Here is a 21,876-nt window from a genome sequence, read left to right on the forward strand (position 1 = left end):
ATATACCAGCCTAAACAATACGGCTGATGAGAGTCTTTAATAAATACACTATAAAGGATAAAGGATACAGTTCTTATCATATACTCTGGAGGAGCAATAAAATAATTTTTAAATCCATCAAATTAATATTTTCTGTCAGATTATGGATTTATTTTGGCAAGTAACCAAGCAAAATGCAAGCATGATAATATGCAGTGAGGAGGTCATTATCGTGAAATAAACCCCTTCAGGATAATTCAAGACTCCTGCACCACCCAGTCAGGGGTTTATTTTGCATTAACAACTTGCTCAATGTACATTATCTCTTACATTTGAGTTAGTGTATGAAGAACTGTCCATGAAGCCTCAGTTTTCTTTACAGGAATGTTTTATTCTTACATTTACAGTGATATATATATTTATATATATATATATACAGCATAAATGACATTTGAATAATAGGCTACTGTGATAATGCAGACAGTGAGTGTTAGGGAGGCCAACAGTGAGCCACAACATGGAAGGAGAGTGTTTCTTTAAAAAGACCAATATTTGAAAATGATCTAGAAAGCAGCACATTTCTTACACTTTATTAGTTAAACTACAAGAATAAACTTCCTCAGTTTCCCTCTGGTCATTAGAAAGCAGACTGCCGCCAAGCTGCTGTTCTCAGAAGCAGCACTAGAGGGCAGGTAGAGACCATTTTAGCTTAACATCTTCATCTGCTACAGAAGGACAGTAAAGTCAGAAGTTCTTCACATTTTATCTGGCATTGAAGCATTACAGTAAACAAGTGAAGATTGACATCAATATTCAGTCTTGTGAGACATTTTAGTAGCGAAACGGACGTTTCAGTCAGCAGAATTAGGAGAGAATATAAAACAGTTTATGTATCACTTCAGCTTGTGTATGAATGAGCATGCGTCATGTTAATTCTGCTGCAGAAAAACACATCCAAAGTTGTAAGAAATGACTTATTAGTCGCCACGATGGATAAGAGAGTCCTGCTGCTCCTGCATTTTGTTCCATCACAGCTGCTGATTTCTCACATTTTCTCCAGGTCGGTCTACAGACATTTTTTTTTTTTTAATCTGACTCTGTTGGCAATTTGTTAACCATTAACGAGCAGAAAATTATCAACACAAGTTAGATTAAGAGACAGTACAATGTGGGGTAGTGGCTGGTATTTTTTTTTCGTCCAAAGAAAAGAGGAATGTGTCGCCAAAGTGATAACGAGTGAGTGCAGTTCTTCTCTTTGTTAGCTTACAGTTTAAAGGTTTATGAGTCTGAGGTTCAGCTTTGATAAAGGCTCCTAAGGACCAGCCCGTTGCCTTGGCTGTCATCATTTCGGGCAGCAATGTCCGCACGCCTCTCACTTTTGTTAAATCTTCTCTTTCAAAAACAGCTGTCAGGTCTTGCTGAAAAAGACTCCATCCCTTGTCCTCCTTTAGTATCTTTACAAAGTTTTTATTAAAGCATGTATAAAAAAATATCTGTACATCACATTAATGTTTCCATTCCTCACAGCTCACAGCGGTTGTCTTCAGTCTTGTAGCGGTCCATGATACTCAGGACATCCTCCAGAATGGATGGACCCAGATCCAGATCTAACCCCATCATAGAGTCTGACCGCGGCACACTGGATGAGGCCATGAGACCGGTTGGTTGGAAGTTAGTGCAGGGAGACTCGCTGCGTTCACTCCTCAGATCCTCGTTGCTCAGGCCGGCGTCAGAGTCCAGGCTGAGGCCCCGGCGAACGTCCAGGGGCCCGCAGGTTTCTGACATGGAGTCCTCAGAGGAGGCCTCCGAGAAGGAGCCGGAGGAGGGGACGAGCCTGCGGATGTTGGGTGACAGGGAGATGTCTCGGCAGGGCTCAGACGCCAAACGGCCCACCACGCCGTTCTCAAAGAGCGACGTAGTCGGGTGCTGCTGGCCGTGGGCGTGTGCGTGACTGTGGCCGTTGGCCTGTCTGTGGCTCGTCTCCGTGGGCTGCTGATGGTGGTGGAAGTGGTTTTGCTGTGAGGGCAGAGATGTGGGGGAGGGGTCGTCCAGGTGGAGGCGTGGCGGCTTGGGTGGAGCCTGTTCGTGGGCGATGAACACAGGCATGGAGATGGTGGTCTTCAGCAGGCCGGTGGAGGTGTGCTGATAATGGTAACCGTTGTAGGCGTAGCTGTGCGAGTCCTGTTTCGAGTTGAAGCCGTCGTCCAGGTGTCTCTCCACGCTGTGCGAGCGCGAGTGTCCGTTCTGCGTCCGACTCAGCGACGGCAGCATGTTCATCTTCCCCTGGAGGAAACCCACATCTCCAAACATGTCACCTTCGCCTTCAGGCCCCACGTGGGCGCTGTGACGTACGTCACCCAGCGGCGGGCTGATCATATCACCTGAGAGGACGTCACGAAGCTTCAGCTTCTTTCCCTTCTTGGGAGTTGTGGTTTTTAAGTACATTGGCGTCTTTGCCGGCATTTTGCTTGTGACAGGTCGATGTGAGGTGACTCAGTCTCTGTGTGCTTCTGTTTGTCTCAGAGGAGAGATAACTGTCCTCAGGTCCACTCTCTGGGAAGATCAGGCGCCCCTCTGGCCTTTAAAACCAGCAGGAGAAAATAAGCTGAGTGTAAACGCAGTGTCAACAGCTCACAAAGCAAACTCACTTGATAAGAAGCTCTTCTGGCTCTCTGCACTCCCAGATGACTGATCCGTCTGTGCTGCTTCTCCAAGTGAGTATACAAGAATTTAGGTCGGTCAGTGTAACGATAGCAACCCCGGGGGTTGTGCCTCACGCTGACATGTGACTCGAGAGGGGAGAGGAGGAAGGCCTTGACCTCAGCTCAGCTCCTTCTGTCTCTCTCTCATACACTGAAAAGCCATATCCAAACAAACAGCGGCTCCTTCTCTCCTCCAAACACGTCCTTATCTCTCCTCAGACAAAAACGGGATGAAGGGATGAAGAATATGATCTCTGGCGGCCTCGCTGTCTGCTGTCAGGTTCCTCAGAAACTTCAGGAATGTGACATCAAAACGCTGGAGATCTGTGAGGAGAAACAAGAGAGAAAAAGGAGTCAGGAGGAGATGAAGAAAGAGGGGAGATAGACGGGGCAAAGGGGAAGGGAGGAGGCAGGAGCCGAGGGGGGGAGGATGAAGGCGAGAGGAGATTTACAACCCTCTTTTCAGTGAGCCAGAGGACATATGATGGAAAACACTCCAAGAATCCTGAGTGTTTGCTAAGAGGGGTCGGCCTGCCCCAAAATATGTGGAAATGTGTGAGTTAAGGTCTTGTGGGCGTCGCGGTCGCTCTTACAGTGAGCCAGTCAATGAATCAGGGCAGAAAATTGGTCACGCATTCCCAGAGACCCCTCAGCTGAGGTGGTGGAAATTGTTGGCTTTTAAAGCTTTTGGCCTCACAGCTCCGTGTCCTCCTCCTCTCGTGTGGTGGCCTGTTATCACGGAAAAATCTTAAAGTCTCTTTCCTGACACTGTGAATTATGGGATGTCGAGCAGGTCATGCCTGAGGGCTCTGTGATCTTGTGATCCCATCGCCATCCTAAATGTTCCTTTGGTATTTAACCCTTCCAACATAAAGACGCACTCTGAGGTTCAGTCGCAAAACCAGATCTTTATCATTTGAAGAAAATGTTAAAAAGTGACATTTAAGAAAGAGGAATCACTTTCTTTTTAATGTGGAGGAGTAGCTGGAGGCGGAAAAACTATTTAACTTTGTAAACTAAAGGGATAGTTCACCCAAAAATGAAAATTCAGTCACTCTCATACTGACTGAAGGTCAGGTTTAGTTTTTTAATTCATAACACGCTGCTGTTTTCACAGGAAAACAGTATTACAGAGTCTCCCAAACAATGTAAGTGAATGGTGAGCCAGTTATTTTCCAACTTATGCATTCAGTTTTTGTCTTTGTTTTATCTTTTTTTATCCATATGAAGATGCATTCTGCATTTTACTTTAATTATGCGATTATACTCCTGTTTTTATGTTCATTCTGTCTTTTTTTATGTGAAGCACTTGGTGCATGCAATTTCTTTGTTGTACAGAACATTGGGGTGCATTTCTTGTATGAAAGGTGCTATACAAATAAAGTTGATTATTATTATTATCATTATTGTTATTATTATTAAATCCTGACTGTAGATCCTTAGCTTGGCGTGCAAGTAAACAGCATGTCATGGCTTTAGGAGACTTGGATTGCACCTTGCGAGCAGTATGGAACTATCTTATGTCTGTTTTTTTTTTTCACTTAACTGGTCACCATTCACTTCCACTGTTTGGGAGATTCTCCAACACTGTTTCCCTGTGAAACTCCAGCAGTGTTTTGTGGACTTAAAAAACTAAACCTGACCTTCAATCGGCATGAGGGTGAGGAGATAATGACTGAATTTTCATTTTTGGGTGAACTATCCCTTTAAACAAAGTACAGTCACTTGCTTTTTAACAGGAAGGAGCAGCTGGAGGTGGAAAAATAATTAACTTTGTAAATCACCCCATGTATGGAGGCTAATTCCAGCCTGCATCCCTTTGCTGCATGTCGCCCCCTCACTTTCTAACCCATTTCCTGTCTATCTCAAGCTGTCCTGTCACAACTGCAGACACAAAAGCCAAAGAACATCTTAAAAGAAAAACCAAGAGTTAAGTTTAAAGTGGATTAGACTGGATAACTGATAGTTATTTAATCAAGAATACATAGTTTTAATTCTTATATAACTTTCAGATCTTATGACTGAAGTTATGTGTGAATGCTGTGAGGATCAAAGTGTCTTCGATGTATGCTCACCATTGTTTAAGAATAAGAGAAATGGCTTTGAACAGACCATAAAAAATCACTGCGTGTTGATGTTCATCTTGTGACTCTGAGTTCACACACAGGCCCTCTCAGTCCGCACTGAGGAGACAAACTGAGGAGTGTGTAGATTTCCTTGTGAATGACAGCCAAGATCCTGAAACCGCAAAACCGATCATTTTCAACAAATATATTTAACGCGTGTGCCTCCGGGAGCCTGTTTTATCTGAAAAGAGTTGCCTTGTTAATAATTATACAGCCTAACTTTAAGACTGTCAGTGATTTTCCACTGGTTTCCTGTGGATTTAGGACTGAAGCATGTTTGGCAGAGGAACTATAAAACATTTTCATACAACAGCATCTTTATTGTCAAGCATTGAATCTTTTCTCTCAAATCTCCAAAATTTTTACATGTTGTTAAAATAGGTTTTCAAAGAATTTCAAAGCTCATGTTTGCAACTGAAAATGTTAAATCACAGAAACAGTTTTAGTCACAATCGCATCTGAAATGCTCCTGTGAATATTCACTCATATTTAGTTTACTATGCATGGGTGAACTTTATAGAGAGTATTTCTGTGATACATAGGACCAGTGCGAGGGATTTAGTGGCATGTATCAGTGAGTAGGTGTGTCATGATTCTCCAAATCCACAATTCAATTTGATTTTTCAAGCTAAACTTTTTTTCTTTTTGCATGACGACTGTTTTTAGACACGATTGATTCTTGATTTGTAAAGATCAATTGTTTTTATGCCCCAGCAACATTTTCAAGTTCTTAATTTTCACATTCTTCTCATGTGTTGTGTTTTAAGTCTTTGTTTTTTTCTTCAGATACACGGTGGACGCTGCAAGTAGGTGGTCATTGAGAGAAAATAAAATACTGGGAGAATTTTCGATACTGCCTTTGATTTTGATTAGTGAAATTATAATCTCATTTTGATAGATTTTCAATTTAACATTGAAACGGGTGAGGCTGTAGATTATGCAACAAAGTCAATTATTGCTCACCTTTAGAGCTGCAGCGATTAACCAGCTATTAATCAACTACTGAATTTATCACCAACTAATCTGATAATTGCTTTATCCTTCTTTTTTAAGAAAAAATGTCCCAGTTCTCTGCTTTCAGCTCCTCACATTTGAATATTTTCTAGTTTCTTTACTCCTTTCTGACAGTAAACTGAATATCTTTGACTTGTGAACAAAAAAAGACATTTGAAGACGTCATCTCAGGCTTGGAGAAAAACTGATCAACATTTTTCACCATTTTCTGACATTTTATGAACCAAACAACTGTCTGAAAAAATGCATAAATAATGAAAACATACGTATGAATATAATATTCCTTTTCTGACATATTCTACCAATAAATCCACATAAACCTTAAACACTGGACCTTTTTAATGACCATATTTCTGGGGCTAAAGTACAAGAGTTGCTGCTTACAGTTAAACAAGAAATGAGTCTGAGATTAGATCATGTTTGAATCATAACACAATATCAGTATGAGTTATATTTCTTCTTTTCATTTGAAAGTGATCGCAGCCAAATAAACATGTGATTCTGATCACAGCTTTCACTCATGTGGAAACCAGAATCCTCCTGTGATTGAGTTCTGGGACAAACTGTCATCGGTTGATGTTTTGCAGCTCGCTCACAGAGACGTCTTTGGACACCCACAACACAAACCGTCAGTGGTGTTCCTCTGAGAGGCGACTCACAGCTATATTTCATTTTTTTGGTGGAGTCTTTTTTTTACTTTTGAAGTAAGTAGAGCTTAACAGAATCTCACATGTAGATGACATTATCTGACCAGGGACACGTTTTCACCATCGGCTGTCAGGTTTTTTCCCTTTTTTAAAAAAATATTAGTGTGAAGACAGAAACAAGCTGAACTAATATAACTTCAGTGTGTTCAGGCTGAAAAGCTTTTGTTTGAAACAGGACTAACTGTGAATTAGTCTCACTTGCATGAACAAAAACAATACTATTAAATGAAAAGACCAGAAAACTGACTGGAACCATCTTGTTTTTTATGGTATCACAGTGGATGTTCATATTGTCAAGAAGTCAACAAATTATTTCAAATAAAAAATGAGAGAAGTTAAATAAAAATACCAATCTGACTTAATAATAGGAAGCAGAAGGCTCAGTTTCTATATGAACAATAATACTGGTAATTACAATATTTAAACATCTCTCATTTGAGAGATTTTTTCCGTGAGAAGTTAACTGAAGCTCAGGTTTTCTCCACCAGAGTCTCCCTCTCATCATTCTGGTCTTCTTACGTCTTTTATGTCTTTTTTCTTTGTACTTCTTTTACATCATTTTTTTGTGTTGTTACATATTCTTGTCTTGTTATGTTGTATTTGTCTTGTTACACCTTATATGTTGGTTTCTCGTTAAATCTTTTACATAATTTTCATCTTACCTCTTTTATGTGGTTTTCATCTTTATGTCTTTTTTTGTGACGTCTTTATTCGTCTTGTTACATTGTATTCGCATTGTTCCAACTTATACACCATTTTCATCTTGTTAGGTGTTTTGACGCTGTTTTCGTCTTGCATTAAAACTAAAGCAGCACGCCTCTTTTGAAAATGTAAGGAGTGGAAAGTGCAGATATTTGTGTTAAAATGTAGGGAGTGAAAGTAAAAAGATGTCAGAAAAATAAATACTCAAATAAAGTACAGATACCTGAAAAATCTACTTAAGTACAGTAACAAAATATTTGCATTTAGCTGCTTCCCATCTCTGCTACTTACACTGAGATCTAATAGAAACAGCTGTTGAATGTAATCAAATGATTGTAAGTGACAGAGACATAAAGTTCTGCGTAATCATCTTTTGCTGAGTAACTGTTCCAGTTTGTTAAAAATGGCTCCAGAGGAGGGAGTGAGGCATGAGATCGTTTACTGTATGTCTGTAAGTCTGTTGTAATCGGCTCATGCTGACACACGACTGATCAGACAGACACATGTCTGTAACTGAAGACGTCAGAGTGTCCTGAATGAAGGGATTCTCCTCATTGTTCCTCCAATCTCAGATTATATCTGCACCGTGCAGCTCAGACGGTTTCTGGTAAATCCACCCACTGGATCCCTGATCACTGCAGAACACTTCAGCACTGTTAGCAAAGACGCCTCGAGGGATGGCAGCGTCAGTCTGTTGGTGCAACACTTTGGTCCAGACTGAAATAAACAACTGATGAGTGGATTGTCATGAACTTTTGTACAGAGATTCATAATCCCCAGATCCCCAGACTAATGATTTTGGTGATCCTCTGACTTTTTCTCTTGCAACACTATGAGATTCACAGTTTTGGTATTTGAACTTTGATACAGATGGACTAATCGCGGCCCCCAGAGGTTGTACTGCAATAATTTTGATCAGATCTTTATCTTGGACCAGCATTCGGTGGAAATTTCATTTTATTTACAGGGCTAGTTGGTTTATGACGCATATAAGACTGCGATTAATTCTTTTCATTTGTTTGGTTCATAAAATGTCAGAAAACGATGAAAAATGTCGATCAGTGTTTCCCAAAAGCCTAAGATGACGTCTTCAAATGTCTTGTTTTGTCCACAAACCTAAGATATTCACTTTGCTGTCATCAAGGAGTGAAGAAACCAGAAAAAATTCACATTTAAGAAGCTGAAATCAGATCATTTTTACCCTTTTTCTTAAAAAAAGATTACTCGATTATCAAAATAGTTGCGGATTAATTTATTAATTGATTAATAACCTATTATTCGATTAATTGTTACAGCTCTAGACATCGGTGACGTTCACCTTGGCCATGCTAGCTAAATGAGCTAAATGCTAACATTAACATGGTAACATACTCATATTGACAATGCTAACATGCTGACACTAAGCAGACATAGTGTTGACTAGTAGTTTATGGATTAGCATGCTAACATCTGCTACTTACTAAACATAAAGTAGTTTTGTAGGCCATTAATGTGTCTGTCGTTGGAATGAAATCACACCCGACAGCTGCTTCACTCAAACTGTTGACTCATAATCCTTCAGAATGAACATTTTCCCATTTCTCAACACCAGAGAGACACCTACTGAACAGTGAGGAAATAGTGAGCTAGCTAGCTAATCCTTGTCTCATTTGTGGTCTGATGAACACTTAAAGGACAGACGCTGCCTGGATGTAAGTTCAGTGGGTGTCTGATGTTGAGTAATGCTGAAATATTTATTCTGAAGGACTAAGTTTGAGTCAAGGAGCTGTCAACGTGTTCATCATACGGGTGTGGTTTCATCTAAAATAGGTTGGAAAACAAACAACATTCCCGTTAGCCTCAGCTATATTTTGTGTTCAGTAATTAGCAAATGTTACCTTGCTAACATGCTAACCCACTGGTCAACATTAAGCCTGCTTGGTGTCAGCATGTTGGCGTTGTCAATATAAGTATGTAGGTATGCTAATGTTAGCATTTAGCTCAAAGCACCACTGCACAGTTTCACCAAGCCACGAGCATGGCTGAAGACTCTTTTAGATGTGAAAACTTGAGTCAATGTGCTCAGTTACTTAACTCAATTGGACATAAGATTAAAATGTGCATGTTTTGGTGTCAGCCTCGACATGGTTGTGTTGTGAAAATGTTTAGGTTTTGTTTAAGAGTAGATGGTTTGGGTTAAGGTAAAGGTTCAATGTGGATAAGGTGGACGTCCATTAATAAATACCCACATAAGACTGGTTAAAGGAAACTGATCCAAACTAAGTTATGACACCAGAACATCACAGACTGTCAATTAAAAGCTGTACCAGAGTAGCTGAAAGCAGATTAGTCCTTACTCTGACTTTTTAAATGTATAAATCTTTATTCATACTTGTTTGTCTCCCTCCAACACCACTATCAAAAAACATCTATCAACCACAAACAAGAAAGAAAACAGTCTCTTCTGACTGTAAGAACATTTGAACCACAGATATATTGGAAATAATTCTAATCTAAGCATCAAAAAGTCATAAAAAAAAATAACACATTGACATCTCAGCCCTCTTTTTAACACACAGAAAAACAATAAAAACTGTATTTATGGAGCACAAATCCAAGCAAAGACATGGAACAAAGGAACCAAATGACTGTGTCTAATGAAGAATCGTGTCTAATGAAGGGAGGACGTGCTCCGTCTGCTCCATATAAGCCCACACAATCGACCCGACTATGAAATGTGACACAAGCGTGACCACAACGACGCAAATAATACACAGAAAAATGATGCCAGCGGAACTGAACCGGTCAGAACCGGTTCAGGAGGGTGGAGCAGGTCCTGCTGAACTTGAAGAGACAGTTTCTGTTGTATTAACTGTTGTGTTTTGGACAAACTGCTCTTCAGCTTCATCCAAATAAGGAAAATTAAATAATAAATCTGTGTCTGTTGAAATCTGCAGGATGACGAACACACACAGCTTCATCGCCCTTCGCCCCACTACAAAACTAAGGACACAACGAGTCCAGTATCAAACAAAAGTTTGGCCCTAAGTAAGATCTCGTTTATCTTTAAGACCTTAAGCTGAGAAATGGTACATCAAGTTTGGCTGATCTAAAATATTCAGGAGGGAAACAGATTCTATGAGCTCTGTGATTTAGGAGTGGAAAGTGAGTCTTATTCAGAACAGAGACTCAAACAATTAGTCCATTAATTGATTATTTGATTGACAGTAAACTACTCATTAACAAGTTTGATTGTTGATTTGTCATTTCAGTAAATTTTCAACCAAAACTAAGGACAAAATCAGGAACATTCTCTGGTATTAGCTTGATCAAATGCCTCAGATTTTCTGCGTTTCATTGTTTTATATCACTGTAAACTTTCTGAGGACTGTTGACGAAACAAGACATTTGAAAACATCAGCTTGAACTCTGGGAAATGTAATAGAACGATTAATCATTTAATTGGAAAATTAACCAGGAAATTACTTGATGACAAAACAAATTGCTCATTAGAGCCACAGTACAAACTTTGATGATTTAAAAGGGTTAGTTTTCCATGAAATGGTTTGGAATTTGTTGGATTTCCTGTTTTACAGATAAGCAAAAAAAAATGTAATGGTTGTTTAATTTTGATATGTTTAAGTTGAAAACCTGGAAAAGGAAGCAAATTGCTGTGTTTGTTTTTGCCAGTGGTTTACGGATTTTGTTTCAGACAATGAAGGTCTAGAGATTTATTTTTGGGCGCAAGATGCAAGTCATGAAGCAAAGACTTTATTCATTCATTTTATTCAGTTACCTTCTGATTGTGACTTAACCATCTCTACAGCTCCAGTTACTCCACTGTTTCATAGCCAAACAACTGCACCGTGTGTCATTTACACAACATTTACACAATTTTATCTCCTGTTCTTATTCAGAAAGGTGAGTGAGGTAAATATAGGTAATAAATAACAGTAAATATTCTACATTTGAGTTTTCAGCTCAGTCTGAGCAGGAAGCCTGTTCTTTAATGTCATTAGTGAGGAAATTCAATCAATTATGAGTCACTCAGAAACACAGACACGCACTTGTTCTCAAGTTACTCAATACAAATTAGACAATCAGTTTTCAATTTTTTGTTTGCTTATGTGTCCATAATTTTACATTAAGACAAAATATATAACATATAAGTCAATTAAAGCCAAATTCTGACACTAAAGAATGTTAATTTAGTGGGACAAACAAATTTTAAATATATAGTGTCTTAAATAGTAGTTAAGTAATACAACAATCCAGTATTTCACATATAGACCCAATACATAAAACATCCGTCTCACTCACACTCACTATATCAGCCAAACTCCAAACCTAAAACTGATTTAAACCATAAAACAATATTGAACTTTCAAACAAAACGTCCTCACTTTCTCAAAAAAAAAAATCCCCCAAACTTCTTCCTTCCTGTTACCACTGCGTCTTAACCACTGATCACTGATGCATCACCTTCCTGAAAGCTGGAATTTGCGCCGCAGCTGATGATGCAATCAGGCACAGAGGAGGCTGATCTGACATCTGTTTCTGCTCTCAGGCTCCATTTGCAGCCTGTCTCCAATAACTGACAACAGGACAGACAATCAGCGAGCCACCCGTGAGCCCTGTCATCTTCTGAGACAAACAACACACTAAACGACACTGAACGCACGACGGCACCGCTCCTTTCATCCGCACTCTCCTTTGCGTCATGCGTAATTGCGCACAGCAGGCGATTGTTGACAATAAAGCCTTTTGCTTGTCTGTTAATCCGTTTGTTTTTTTTTACCAAAAAAGTAAAGCTGATTTCGTCCGTCATTTAGTGTTTATATATCTGCCTCCAATGGTGAGGTTTCTCTATATTTTCCACCCAGTGTCTGAGTTTATGACGACTAGTTTTTCCTGTTAGGAGTCGTGATGTGTGTAAAATGTGTTCACTTCTTTCGTTTTAACGCATTTGAGCGCAGACTGGACACTATTAAGCATGTGGCGGACTCAGGCTATTTGAGGGGCAGGGGCAGAAAAAATAAAAAGGGCACCAGCTGTATGCAGTGAGGGTAAAATTTTCTTTTGAGCCCAAAAAATTATGAGGGAAGAATGTGAGTTTCATAGACTTTGTTTCCTGCATTCTGGTGATTTCTAAAGACAGAAAATAACAAATTAAAAGCTATACTTTTTTTCAAACGCTGCCTGTAACTGAACACTCAGGAGCATGAAAACACAATGGGACCACAGCATTTAGTTTTACCTGGTCCTATTTCAAAGTTGACTACAGTAACACAAAAAATTAATATTTTACAGATGTTTTTCTAAGGGTATGTTTCTTGAGTTGTCTTAGAAAGTGCCCCTTTCCTTTGAAATCTTGTCTACTGGAGGGGCACCATAGAGGGCATTTTATCACATTTTCACCACTGGAAAGGCCCTTATGTTGTCTTGCATATTGGACCACCCAAGAAGGCATTTTATCTGCTATAGGGGCATTTTCTGAGTCACCCAGTGCTGTTAACTATCAGTAAACTATGAATAAAATCATATTCCTGTGAAATTCCAGTGACGCAATGCAGTCACTGACTCAGCTGAAGCTGTGATTCATCTCACACAAGGTGATGAAAGAGTTTTAGTACGCCACCAGTAGCAGACATTAATAATAACTAATCACATACAGAACAAAAACTGATCAAGGAGTCTGAACACTGCTGAGAGATAAAAGTTGCAGCCTGAGTTCAGGAATAAAGCTGAATCCTTGTTACCTCCCTCTTCCTCCTGTGTGTGTGTGTGTGTGTGTGTGTGTGTGTGTGTGTGTGTTATGTAACTGCAGCCTCTGAGATCATCTCAGTCCTCCTGAAGCCTCTCACCATCTCACTGTTTCGTACCAGTGAAACAAATCAATCTGTCTCACTGTCTCAGACACAGCACAGATATTTCCAATCAGGATGTCTTGCTCGACATTGACCTCCAGTCCTTAAACAAACACCTGTGTTGCTTGACTTTAACTTTGCCCTCTGCTTTTGATAATGAAAAATATTCAGTTTTGCTCCATTTTTGTGGTATCTGTCCTAAATTACTATTTTTAAAAACAGTCCAAGTGTGCAGCTAGAGCACTTGGACACTGGCGCCCTGCCGGATGCTGTGACCTGCTGTCTTTGGCAGCAGTGAGGAGTTTATTCCTGGAGCAGAGCAGGTAGCAGTAATCACCAGTCTGAACCGGTGGATGCGCTTTAAAACTGTGTTATAATATTTCCCCAATCTGTCCTACTTTTCTTTTTTTTTTTTTTTGATGATGATGATGATGATGATGAACGTCCCACAGGAGCAGCAGCCGGGCGCACCACATCTGACTGCTTCTGTAACACTTAATCTGCTTAGAAATTAGATCACCACAGCCTAGATTGGGTCAAATTGTCCAATAAAGCCAAAAATGTGCGGTGTGATAATGACGAATAACGAGTAAAATAAATATACCGTCTCATAAAGGCTAGAAGAGCAGAAGCCCCGTTATCAGAAACGCTTATAGGCTCCCTGACACAATAAAAACAGCGTTAATGTTACTATATTTTATCTAAAAAAAAATCTTAGATCATAATCACTGTGTAAAAAGTATAAAAGCGAGTTTACTCCAAGGGTAATAACAATAATAGTCCAGTGGTCTGTGTCTATGTACAAACTGCGCACGTTACGCACGTTGAAACCAAAGGGAGTGTCTGTCTCTCGCAGTGTAACCGAGGCTATTATGTTGACAAATAAAATGTTACACGAGTCAGTTTTTCTTCTTTTTGTTATTCACACAAAAGCACACAGCTGGTCTATTCAACAGGTAGCAGCAGCGGCCACCGACCGACCACTGACCACATTTAACCCCCAATGAGGAAAAAAAATACCACAAAAGAATCTCAGAATATATTCAGATTTATCGGTGATATTTACCTTCAGGTTGAAGTATTTTTTTTCCGTGAGTCTCTTGGAAATGAAGTCGTAAAATCCACCGACACAGACCTCAGCTTCAGGGCAGGTAAACCTCTTACTGGTGGGGTATTAACTGTCTCTGGAGCGCTCTGGACGGAGAAAGTGCTTCTCACCAAAGGAGCGCAGTCAAGTCAACTGTAGAGAGCACGATCACTTCCGGTGAAGATATTCAAATTAAGACTTAAGCCGTTCGTTTTCCTTTTTTTTTTTTTTTTTTTTTTTTTTTTTTGTCAATCTATCAAATTGCCTGATTTTTAATCTTTTATTTTATTTTTATTTCCTGTTATTTGTTGTTTTAATGTGAAATACTTTGCACTGATACTTTTGTAGATAAGGTACTATTTAAATATGTTAAAGTAGGCTATATTATTATTATTATTATTATTATTATTATTAAGTACTTTAGCGATTAACATGTGCTGTAACATTTCTTGGTTCTCAGTCTGGAAGTCAGAATCCATCTACTTGGTACTTGGAAAGACATTTTTATAGGACAGGGAGACAAAAAAAAAAAAAAAAAAAAATCACAGTTTAGTGATTCAAATTTCTCTGTGTATTTTTTTTTAACACTTCTTCTATAAAATATGCTGTAGGCTTTAGCAAAGAAGCTCATAGATTATGATAAACCAGAGAAAATATGTAATCGTCTTTAGGTCAAATTCAATAACGTTTTTGAACCTGCATTATCAGGTGTCAACTAGCCCAATAAGATGTTTATCATACCAAAAAAAGTAAAATAAAGAATAAAATCTTATTGCATGGGTGTCTTAAATGGAAATAACAGCACCTTTATATTGCCAAATATAAAAAAGACGTGCGTTGTTTTATTTTGAAAGAAAAAAATGTAGGTTCCGGTATTATTTTGGTCGACACTCACCGGTTTGACCTGTTTAATGACCAATTAAACAGGTCTTTAAATGAGTATGTGGTGCTTAAAGTATGAGAACTGCTCTGATGAAGAAGGTTAGACGGATTAAAACGATGTTATTGATCAAATTCATCATCAAAGACAAATTAAACTTCTGCTGCTGATGATGACGATGATGATGATGGAGGATCTCCTCTGGGATTCTCTTTGATCAGCAGGTGTGAAGTCATAAAAGGTCAAAGGGTGAGAAATAATGACCAAACCAGATTGTTTGTTTGTTTGTTTTAATTTAATCATTAAAATTCTAATAATGCTCTATGATCATTTTTTCTACTGTCCAAGGCGGCTCTGAGTGAAACTGATAAATGATGTTTTTCTGACCAGGTGTCCAGAGTTAGAGAGCTGTGTTGATCTCATGCTGTGACAGACAGAGGAGGAGGAGGAGGAGGAGGAGGTGATGAAGGCTCTGCTCTTTTCATTTAATGACGACTGATTTAAAAGACAGGAGCAGATCTCTCACCTTCGTTTATTGTTCATACAGACCAAACCATTTGTTCAAAAAACATCTCAAGTGTCTTCAGTTGTTGACTTTCAGTCAGCGGCCCATTGAATAGCTGTCAGCACTGAATCTGAGCTTTGCAAGTTAGTTATTTACATTTTAGAGTTATTTAAATATCTGTCAGGAAATATTTCAGGCTTATGAAGGCCAATTTCTGCCAATGTGATGAAAGACATCTTATAAATGATGTAATATCCAAAAATAAAGACTTAGTATCTGAAAATAATGTATTTCAAAATTATGATTTAGTGTTTTTAAATAATGAGAGAGCTAGACTAACCCATTATTTTGACAAAGTTTCTCATTATTTTAAGACAGCATTTAGAGATGAGTCATTGTTTTGACATACAAATATTTTGAGATATCTGGTCATTACTTTGCAAAACTCAGTCATTATTTTGAGATTTTAAATTATTATTTTGCAGTGCTAAGAAATTATTTTTAGATAACTAGTCATTAGTTTGCGATACTAAGTCATTTTTTTTTTAGTTATTCACTAATTTTTTTGAGATACAAACTTTTATTGTGAAATACTAAGCCATTGTGATGAGATATGTAGTCATTATTTTGGGAAACCAACTCATTATTTTGAGATATAGTCATTATTTAGGTGTACTAAGTCATTATATTGGGAAAGTTTCTCATTATTTTGAGATACTACTACTTACTTTTTTTTCATCACATCACACCCAATGAATTAAACCTTTCTTGTCTTTGATATAAAGTGATCGCAGGAGCTGCTGTGCAGTTTATTGATGTCTTCTTAGAGTCTCTGAATACTAAAGTTTTGAGATGTGATCTGCAGCTTCAAGAATCTGATGTTTGGCTGATGTCATGAATCTGCAGCTACAGCAGCAGTATGTGGGTCAATGTTAGGTTTTTCTTTTCTCTACAGAGTTATAAAGTCTCTGCATTACGAGGAATAATTAAACATTTAAATGGACGCTCACATTTTTACTGTTTGCTCAGTGGAAACCTGCTGGAGCATAAAGTTTGGAGGCTCATTCTGGTGGCCCCAGCAGGGCTGGCACTGAGCTTAATTACACCGTGGTAATGAGGATTTAACAAATGGAGAATGCAGACGTTTGCTTTTCATGGGTCAGACTGCAGACACATCTTGTTTACAGCTCCTGCGGGTTGCCTGCAAGGCAAATTAAACCCGTTCCCTCTTCACTCATCCACTCATGTGTGCTGCTTTGCGCTTGTCTGCAAAGAAAGATGGGTGTCTTTTCCGCTGAAGCAGCACCGCACGCCACCAGAACGACCTCCACACAACATGAGATGTTACTTTAGGGTTTTGGGTTTCAGAGATTTATGGCACAACTTCACCTACTTCCAGCAACACTTTTGGTATCAGATGTTCTCACTTTTTTTTTTTTTCAGTCAAAAATATGTGCACTATCTCAACAAACAATATCCATAAACAGTGTGAGTGACATTAATTTAATTAGCTGAAAGCAACACTGTACCAAAACTAAATATCAGAGGCAAATCAACAGAAAAGGGCCAACTTGCAGTGCAGAAAACACAGACACATTTATCAAAAGACAGTGTTTCACTCTTAATGCATACATAAGATAAATCAAAAGTTTCAACTGACCCTTTGCTAAGCCCCGCCCTCCTCAGATACTGTTGCTATGCGTGCCAAACTTTGCATTTTCGCACTGCAGTTTACCGTAACAACAGTGATTTAACATTGAAAGTGGGAGTAACTGTTGAAACACAAGGTCTTAGAATCCTTAAACAAAAGCAGCTTCTGATTTCTAGCTGACGAAAGTGGATTTTATCAGCTAAAATAAAGACTCACGAGCAGATTTAATGAGTGTAGCTGGCTGATGTAAGCTAATGCTAACTCCTCGAGTCGGCCGAGAAGTCTCCAGCTGATGTTTTAACATTTCCATCTGACCCGTTTTAAACAAGAACCCTGTGAAAATGTACGTGTAAAGTTACCTGACAGCTGCATAAATGATATACCATTAATGCTAAAAGACTGAGGCTAAAGCTAGCTTACATCTCAGCAAACATTGATCGGATGGTGAGAGATGGCAGGTATATCTACGTGATAGATGACAGAAATACACTCAGTAATGTGGCAAACATAAACGCAGGGGATTAGTGCAGTGGACCTTGAGACGGTTCACCCAACCAGACCAGCTGGGCCGCGCTCGTGGAAGGGAACTGGGATAAGAGCTAAGCTAACCCGTCTCAGACCTGAGACCCACTTTGAGTCTGCATCAGCTCACATCCTCCTTGAACCCCCACAGAACAAACGCAGTTGCAGTGGGATCTAACTAATTTGTCTGGAGGTAAAGTTATTGCAGCTAGTAAGCTAGTGTTAGTTAGCTGGACATGCTAACATTTGCAGCTTATGTGAGAGCAGATGAAAACAGAGTTCAGTCCATCCACCACACGTGCTCTTCTGTTTTTGAGAGAGTACAGAAAAGACGTCACCGTCCAGGCTCATGAAACGTAGACAATTCAAACCTTTCACGGACCCCATGGAGCAAACTACAGAAAGTTTTAACACTCCATGATCTGATTTCATTGCATGGTTTGAAATGCACGTTGAAAGATCTGGCGACAGAAACACTGGAGTGTCATGTTTAATACTGTTGGATACACGGCCTGTACTGGACTTTTATTCATAACTCTTTTGTTTTATTTCTGTTCTTATCATCTGTACTTATTCTTTGTCCTGCTGCCTTTCATGGCCAGGACTCCCTTTTAATCTAAACTGGACTCTTCCTGGTTAAATAATAGTTGAATAAAAATGTCATGGACCTCACTTTGAGAGTCACTGCTATGAAGGACAGCTTCACATGTGAGACAAACACATTTCAGTTTGTGGCCTTCTTCAGGGGTCATTAGACAACACAATGACAACACAGACAATGTTGTGTGTCTGTGTTGGTCTCAGGTCATTTCAGTGCACATGAATGCCGAACCTCAAAGTCTCCTGTGGAATTTTCTTAAAACAAGACAAACATAAAGAGAACACACACTCTTTATCTCCCTCTTACTCACAGTATCACTCCCTGAGCATTTGAAGCCGACTGGAATGTGTAAACTAGATAAGTACGGCGAGTCTCTAAAAGATGTGGTTATATCACACAGCCGGGGCCGACACACACACACACACGCACACGCACACACGCACACACGCACACACGCACACACGCACACACATGCAGATATGACATCACCTAAGTAAATCAAGATGTAATCAGTGCAGTATGGGGTGGGTCCACATGAGGATCCGTGAAACCATGATGATCTTTGTCTAACACACACACACTCCACCAGACCCCATGGCGAGGCTCCAGCCCGCCCCCAGGTGAAGCCCCATGCTAAGACCCCCGGAGAGACAAGTGTTTCTCCAGCTCTGAGACACACACAGTGGGGGGTGGAGGTTTGTGTATTCTCTGACAGCGTTTAACCCCGAGCGAGGACTGAGGACTAATGTGCAGCCGGTCGCGTCAGGGTCACAGAAAAGTTGTGTAAGAACAAAAAGAAGCAGAAAATGAAAAAAAAAAAAAAAAGCGGGGAAGGATTACAGGAAGAAGGAAAGAGATTACATTTGTTCGCTCTTCGTAACATGGCACCGTCTTGGTGCTGTAAACTGAGCCTGGCAGACTACAGGACTGCAGCCCGAGCCAATCTGTCCTCTCATTGTAAGTTATTATGCAACAGGCTTCACCCAGCCAGGTGGAATTAATTCGTCCCCATGAGACGTGCAGTTTCACAATAAAACAATCAAGACTGAACAAAAGTTCTGCTGCTGAATCACTTCCAATCTCCTTCTAACCCCTTTAATTTACCTTTACGTAATGTTGGTTAGAATTTCTCACTGTATGACAGTTTGTCAAAGTGTGTGACATATCTGCTTGTCCCAGAATAATAATTTAAAGGGTAATTTAGGTCTTTTTAAAACAGGTACCTATTTTTAGATGTTCTCAGGTCTATAAGTGCAAAAAGTTTTGGAATTGGTGCACCAGTGCACTTGCGCTGAGACCCTTGGGGTGGACTGTGGTTGGGGGGGGGGGGGGGTGCCTGTAGAGAGTGGGCCCTTCATTAATGTGATGGGTGGAGACCGGGCCCTTGTGAGAAATTCAGATGGCCTGATCTCTGAAACATGCCTCATGAAGAACACATGTGTATCTGAACATCAGTAAGAAACGTGGACTCTTTTATGACCAGTGTACATAAAGTCTATAACAAAATAATGTGCTTTTCTTCATAAACTTTAAAACCTACATATCGAAATTTAAAAAACCCTATTCAATCAAAAAAAAAAAAACTAATTATTTTCTTTGGTATTTTTTTTATATGATTTTTGGGAAATGTTGTTGTCTTATCATCCTGTGTATCATTATGTTTTTTTTTTTTGTTTTTTTTTAAATCTGGATTAGCATCCTAAAGTGCTTCAGGATAAACCCTGAAATCACTGTCTAAATAAATCCAAATTTAAAGTCACCTTAAAATGCTTTAGCCTCAGTGGTCCTGACCCACACAGCCCCAACATCCTGCCCACTGTGGTTCCTCGTGAGCGTGGGGTTGTATTTCCATTTCCGAACAGTGAAAGTCGTGAACGACACGCAACCGAGACACTGAGTGACCTCATAGCCAGGAATTCTGGGAATCTGTGAGTAAATGAGTCTTCATGTGTTTTCCATTTAGTTTGCTGTGATTGAAGCAAACTGCGGAGCCTCAGGGGTGAAGAGAGAAGAGAGAGAGAAAAAAAAGAGAATGAAGAAAACAAGAAAAGTCCAGAAAAGGAGAAGAGAAAATAGTTTTAACAAGCATTTTGCTCGTGTTTACAGCTTCTATTTGGGAACAAAGATCCACAACTAACAAAAACCAGAGAGAGAAGCATGAACGAAGAGAAAAGAGGCCCTCAGATCAGAAAGATGACCTCAGAGAGGAAGCAAAGTGGTTTCCAGCTGTTTTCCTGCATCAGATGAACACTGTAACTTGACTCATTCAGCAACATGGAACCACCCTTCTGTTGACATTTGACCTACACTAATCTGTTCTTTCCAACTGCTGAAATGAACTATTTTCTTTAGAAGACATTATTTTTCTGATGAGTGAGGAGCTCTACTTCAAAGTGAGATACACCGAACAGTAGACAGACACAGTTAGAGTCCAGCTGGTGAACACAGAGGACCATTTAGCAGCTAAAGATCCAGATATACCAAAACAGAGCTGAGAGACGAGTGAATATTATTATTACTTCCATTCATCAGGTGGACACTACACTCTAAAGGAATGCAAGTGTTTCTCTGAAAGCACTCAATGTGTAAATATGCAACTGCTTGCTAATAAGTTTGTCATAACTCAACAGGTGATAAAACTGCCTCATGGAAACTCCATTTAATTATTACTAATGTGTTTTCCCAGTTGCACTTAGGTGCAGGGCCCCGTGGCATGTAGGCAGTACAGGCAAATACTAGGGGCAGCATCCATCTATAGCGGAACAAATGAGGGAAGAAAAAATCAAAATCATTAAGTTTAACTATTTTTTACTAATACTATTTTAATACAACAAAATCTTGCAGAAAAAAGCCCACAATCACATAAATACGTAGCCCATTAAATAGGCTTTATTTTCTGTTTCCTGCAGCATCATAGCTGTGCATCGCCTCAAGTACTGTACTTAAAGCTACTACAAGGAACTTTCATGTATTGTTGATGCTGGAGGACCCTGTAGACAAAAGCAGTAGTGTTTCTACTATATTAACCAGAAAATAATATAATAATGTAAAAAATAAAATTATCAACATAAATATATATAATATATTTTTTTATCTAATGTCTTACAAAAAGCAGTGTAGTCTGAGCCACATTTCAGATGTCTGTGAGTTAACACAATAATTGATGTGCAAAGGCCTGGAGTGCCAAATTTGTCAGGACCAGCTCTGAACACTGAACTCTGTGGTTCACATCCTGAGTCTCATGTGGTTTAGTTTAGACAACAAAAGCACTTTGGTTACGGTCAGTAACAGATCTCCCAATAAATCTCACCTTGTGTGGCTTTTCTGAGTCTGACTTCATGTGTGGCGTCTTCTTTGCCTCATTCAAAGAGGATTTTCTTGAACCAGTTCTCCTCTGTCTATTTTTGCAACCCAAACAATATTTTATGGAGAGAATCTTGAGCCACACTGTCAGCCAGAAAGACAGATTAAAGATTATTAAAGATTATAAATAAGGTACAGAATTTTAATCTGCACAAAACTGGTTCCATTTGTTCCACTTTACATCAACAAAA

The 21,876-nt window shown here is 39.3% G+C and overlaps 1 protein-coding gene across 2 annotated transcripts; it reads right to left on the bottom strand.

Moving 5' to 3' along the window:
- Window positions 1-543: 543 nt before the first annotated feature.
- Window positions 544-21,650, bottom strand: LOC146328504 (cdc42 effector protein 3). 2 transcript variants are annotated; one of them, XM_084717542.1, is made up of 2 exons: window positions 21,633-21,650; window positions 544-3,005 (listed from the first exon to the last, which is right to left on the bottom strand). In XM_084717542.1, exon 2 carries the CDS (start codon window positions 2,440-2,442, stop codon window positions 1,501-1,503), a length of 942 nt encoding a protein of 313 aa, XP_084573668.1. In that variant the 5' UTR covers window positions 2,443-3,005; window positions 21,633-21,650; the 3' UTR covers window positions 544-1,500. The 2 variants fall into 2 exon arrangements, with proteins under 2 accessions (XP_084573668.1, XP_084573667.1); XM_084717541.1 differs by lacking the exon at window positions 21,633-21,650 and adding an exon at window positions 14,143-14,294.
- Between the last annotated feature and the right edge of the window lie 226 nt (window positions 21,651-21,876).

This window comes from Lutjanus erythropterus, chromosome 4 (genome assembly GCF_056507025.1).
Source record: "Lutjanus erythropterus isolate fLutEry1 chromosome 4, fLutEry1.hap2, whole genome shotgun sequence".
Lineage (NCBI taxonomy): Eukaryota > Metazoa > Chordata > Actinopteri > Lutjaniformes > Lutjanidae > Lutjanus > Lutjanus erythropterus.